The sequence below is a fragment of the Pyrus communis genome, chromosome 14, assembly GCF_041283825.1.
Source record: "Pyrus communis isolate YQ-2024b chromosome 14, ASM4128382v1, whole genome shotgun sequence".
Lineage (NCBI taxonomy): Eukaryota > Viridiplantae > Streptophyta > Magnoliopsida > Rosales > Rosaceae > Pyrus > Pyrus communis.
The window spans coordinates 20,145,370-20,150,410 of record NC_142578.1 but is presented as its reverse complement, the minus strand read 5'-3'; the positions used below and the strand labels follow the sequence as shown (position 1 = coordinate 20,150,410).

Sequence of the window (5,041 nt, the reverse complement as noted above, 5' to 3'; positions counted from 1 at the left end):
AAGTTGTTCTCCTGAATTAGCCTTCATTTGTTGACAGCACGTACCCTTTTTTTTTCTTATTCCCCTCTCTCAATCTTTCTCTCTCTTGTAGTTGAAGCTATATATATGAAGAAATATCTTCTCAATCAACAGACACCAAGTTCATTTCTCTCTCTCTCTCTCTCTCTCTCTCTCTCTCTCTCTCTCTCTCTCTCTCTCTCTCTCTCTCTCTGTTATTTGCATAAGGAACAATATGGTATACTATAAGAGATACCAGCAAAGGAAAAAAGGGGAAGAGGATGAAGAGTGTCAGAGCATTCTAATGGAATTTTCAAACCCTGGTTTCTACAAAAGAACAAGGCCCAAGCTCCTCACTTTCGTCTTCCTCTCTCTTCTTTCTTGCAGCTTCATATTAGCCCCTCATCTTTTCTACCCTAACACCACTTTCTCTCTATTACGTAAGTTTTTCTCTTTTCTCTCCCATTCTGATGTTTTCCTTTTGCATCTTTAAGTTTTTCTCGTATGCTGAGATTATTAGTACCCCATATGTAAACCCTAGCTCATATAGTACCCCAATTGGGTCTCCCCATTTATATGCAATTGATTTTGAGTTGGGTGTTCTGACTCTTTTATGGTATCAGAACCAAGCTATTCACGTGTCAATCCCAATAATTTATTAGAAGAGCGCTTTTACATGGCCTAATCCCCCCTCTTTCCGTCTTCAAGTACCCTTTTAAGATATAGCCATAGAAAAAGATTTGATTTCCAGGTTGCCTTTGAAAACTTCTGCAGTTTTTATGAGAGTTATCTCACATAGGGAAAGTAATAGATAGACTCTATATCTATTGCTACTTGATTTTAAGTTGAATCCTCTAGTTTTTATTTTCCACTATATATAAATATGCACCCTTTGGTTTTGTAGGCCTTGGTGCTCATGATATGGTTGTATACGCTCCCTTGGGTTCTTCAATCGCCAACGGTACGTAGAGCTCTCTGCTTCTCAATGGCTTCTATTAGGATCGATTGTTTGTGTTTTTAATTTGTTAACAAATACCTTGCAAAGTTTTATTAATTCAACAGTATTACTATCTGTACTATGTAGTGCACTGCTAAAGGGTTGAGTTTTTATTGCTAAGTAACAATAATACTCGAGTTGATACTGAAAAAGAGATAAAATAACGAGTGTTATTGCTAATTACTAATAGCAACTCCTAATAAAATAACGTAAAAAATATAATATGAAACAATATTGATAATATTGATAAAATTTAAATTCTCTGCTTTTTAATCTGCTACCTCTCTCTTTCCTTGTAATTTTTATTGTAACGGTGGAACTCATACAGGGTGAATGGTCAATTCGATCCCAAACCCTACATTCTAATTATTATAATTAGTTTAGTGAGTTTATAGTTAATTCAGCTCCAGTTGAACCGCCACAAGTTTATATTATCCAGTTGCTCCATTGATCATCAGGTTGAAGTCAAATGAATGGAGCTTGCAAGTTGAGCATGCCAGTTGAACCCGCAGCCAGTTAAAAAACGGTGTTCACCTCATAAAATATGTAATCTCTACTAATTAATAAAACACTTATTTTCAACAAAAATCCTATGAAATTACCAGTTTAATCTTCTAATTAAAATAGGACATATTTAAAAAATATAGGGCAAAAATGTAATTTCACACTACCAAATTTTGCTGTTTTTTTTAAACCATCACCTATATGTAATCCTAACATATCTCTAATTATAAAAAAAATAAAAAATAAAAAAAATTTCCCACTCCCACTTTCTTTATCACTCCCTTCCTCTATCTCATTCTATTTCAAAAACAAAAATAAAAAATTTTCTCACACACTTTGTGTGTGCCCATATGCTAGTATTAAGTAAAGTAAATGAAAAAAAAAAAAAAAAGAGGAGGATTCTCTACCTTCCTAATCTCTCTACCCTTCCATGCCCTTCTTTTTGAATAATGGTCACGGTTAAGCCACGTCAACATCTTATATTGATTTTTTATAAAGATAATAAGACAAAAAACAATGTGTGAGAGGAGAGGATAAGAATAGGAAGGTAAAGAATCATTTTCAAAAAAAAAAAAAAAAAAAAAAAATCACATTGGATTTATAATAAAAAAAAGATATCCAGTCATCAATATTGTGTATAAATAGAATCACTCTTAAAATTTAATTCATGCATTTCTATGGATTCATACTCTAAATTAGATTTTAGCATCATGATTTATAATATTAGTTTTGTAAATAGATTGACTTGAAATTAGGTGTGCTTTTAGGTTTTGGGGTTGATTATTTCAGGTTTTAACAAAGTTAGTTTGTGCATGGTTGATTATTTTAGAATGAGTGGTTTCATGGTGGTTGGGTTTTAGGGTTTACGAATGTTTTTTTTCTTTGAGTTGTGGTAGAGCTTCTAACTTAGGATTTGCTTGGGTCTCGAGTTTGGGCGGAGCACAAAATTCGGGGCTAAATCCTAAGGACTCGTTTGGTAGGCTGATTAGGATAAGTTGTGACTAATTAAAATGAACTTAAGTTCAGTTTCTTGTTTGTTGTATCAAAATGTGAGATTAACATGACTGTATATGATTGATTATGAATCCACAATACAAATTTTGTCTTACAAATCCTTGCTAATCCAATTTTATTCCTATGCCCAATCTCAACCAGTCCACCAAACAAGTCCTAAGTCATAAGCAATTATCTTGATACAAAATATTTTCAAGTTGAAAATGATAGTAAAAAATAATTTAAAAATGAGTAAAACTAATAATCATACTAAAGCTCAATAATTTTTTTAATTATGATAAAATAAAGACTACAACAAAGAGAGTTTTAGTTTACAGAATTACTGAACAGAAACTACAATGCATTGTTTAATCCAGACTGACCTATCCCAAAATATCAAAAATATGAGAAAGTAATTGCCATTTGTAATGACACTAATTAGTATGTAAAACTTGCTTGACTTGGGTGTATTAGTGTACTTGCTTATTTTCTCACGTGACTCTTCTACCTTTTCCTCTATCTGCAATTACTTTAAGTAACTATATATGTTGCGGGTGCAGGAACTATACTTTGTGATAGGAGCAATTTTCGATCAGATGTTTGTATCCTGAAAGGAAATGTAAGAACACACTCCGGATCCTCTTCCATCTTTGTCTACAGGTCCAGAGATAAAAGTAATTTCACATTCTATCTTTCGAGCATCGTCGAGGAAAATGAAGAGGAAAACGGGGAATGGCTTCAACACGAAAAGATCAAACCGTACACTCGGAAATGGGAACCAAGTACCATGGCCACCGTCACTGAATTAGACCTCATTGCAAAGAAAGACGATACTCTAGGGATGCAACATCAGTGTGACGTCCAACATGATGTTCCGGCAGTGTTTTTCTCAACGGCTGGCTATACTGGCAATGCTTATCATGAGTTCAACGACGGGATTATACCACTGTACATTACTTCTCAAGAACTGAGAAAGAAGGTTGTGTTTGTCATTCTTGATTTTCATGACTGGTGGCTTATGAAGTACGGAGACATTCTTTCACAACTCTCGGACTATCCAGTAATAGATTTCAGTGCAGATACGAGAACTCATTGCTTTCCTGAAGCCATTGTCGGTTTGAGAATTCACGACGAGCTCACTGTGGATCCTTCGCTGATGGAGGGACATAGGAGCATTTTCGACTTTCAATATCTTCTAGACAGGGCGTACAGGCCTCGAATTACAGGTCTAATTAATGAACAAGAAGCAGAAGAGAAACTTTCTGTTTCTGTGTCTCCTGCATCGGAAGGATCCTTAAAAATCAAGAAAAAACTCCATGAAGCACATCAATTAGAGAGGCCTAAACTGGTGATCGTGTCTAGAAACGGATCAAGAGCAATAACCAATGAGGACTTGTTGGTGGAAATGGCTGAGAAAATTGAGTTTGAAGTTGAAGTTCTGAGACCTGATTCGAGGACCGAGTTGGCAAAGATTTATTGGGTTCTTAATTCGAGTGATGTCGTGATAGGGGTTCACGGTGCCGCCATGACACATTTTCTGTTCATGAGACCTGGCTCTGTGTTGATCCAAGTGATTCCTCTTGGAACTAGTTGGGCAGCAGAGGCATACTTTGGGGAACCTGCAAGAAAGCTTGATTTAAATTACATCGGCTACAAAATTCTTCCCACAGAGAGCTCGTTGTACGACAAGTATGGTAAAGATGATCCTGTTCTTAAAAATCCAGCTAGTGTAACCAAAAAAGGTTGGCAACACACAAAGGAGATTTACCTTGAAGGTCAAACTGTGAGACTACACCTCACAAGATTTAAGAAGCAGTTGCTTGGTGCTTATGACTATACCACTGAAAGAATGACTGAGCATTTCGAACAACAATAAACTAGCGTCAATCATTTTGTAAGTTGTAGATTCATACATATGTGGTAAAAATTGGTGAACATGTATAACGTCGAGACATTAAGGATTGAAGAAGGGACCTTTTAAAAATTTGTATATACCATGAAGTTTGAGGCAACTCTTTATTCGTGTGAATAAATATTTCTTCTGACTTCGTTATTTATTTATACTGTATTTAAGAGAACCCCCAGCTCTTCAAGGGCTGCAAGGCAATTTCCTCTCCACTGCTCACTGGTGTAAGGCCCTCACTATATGGTCGATAAATACCATGTTTCCTCCATATCCCCCGAACGTCCCTCCCTCCATCAGATGATGACCTCTTAGGGAATAATATTTGGCTATTCACTCATGAGTAGGAACTCTTACTCAAAATTCTTCGTGTTCAAATTACAAAGCATTGTGCTTATGATTAGGACCGTTCGTATTATGGATCACTTTGTAAAGATCATCTCTGCAAAAAATGAATTAAAACTTAGGTCGATTAGTCAGTCTATTGTAAAAAATACATAGACGGTCCGTAATAGTAGCGGAGCCAGAAATCTAGACAAGGAGGCGCTTTTAAGCCATACAAAAGAAATTAGACAAAATAATTGCCGCAAATGAAGCAGCCCAACACTTGTAGGCCCAAAACCAGCGCGAGCCTAACGCACTCTAAG

General features: G+C 35.8%; 1 protein-coding gene across 1 annotated transcript; it reads left to right on the top strand.

Annotated features, from left to right (window-relative positions):
- The first annotated feature begins 215 nt into the window (after nucleotides 1-215).
- LOC137712002 (xylan glycosyltransferase MUCI21-like) lies at nucleotides 216-4,484 on the top strand. Its single transcript, XM_088684678.1, has 3 exons — nucleotides 216-437; nucleotides 902-958; nucleotides 3,052-4,484. Exons 1-3 carry the CDS (start codon nucleotides 233-235, stop codon nucleotides 4,365-4,367), a joined length of 1,578 nt encoding a protein of 525 aa, XP_088540804.1. The 5' UTR covers nucleotides 216-232; the 3' UTR covers nucleotides 4,368-4,484.
- The last annotated feature ends 557 nt before the right edge of the window (nucleotides 4,485-5,041 follow it).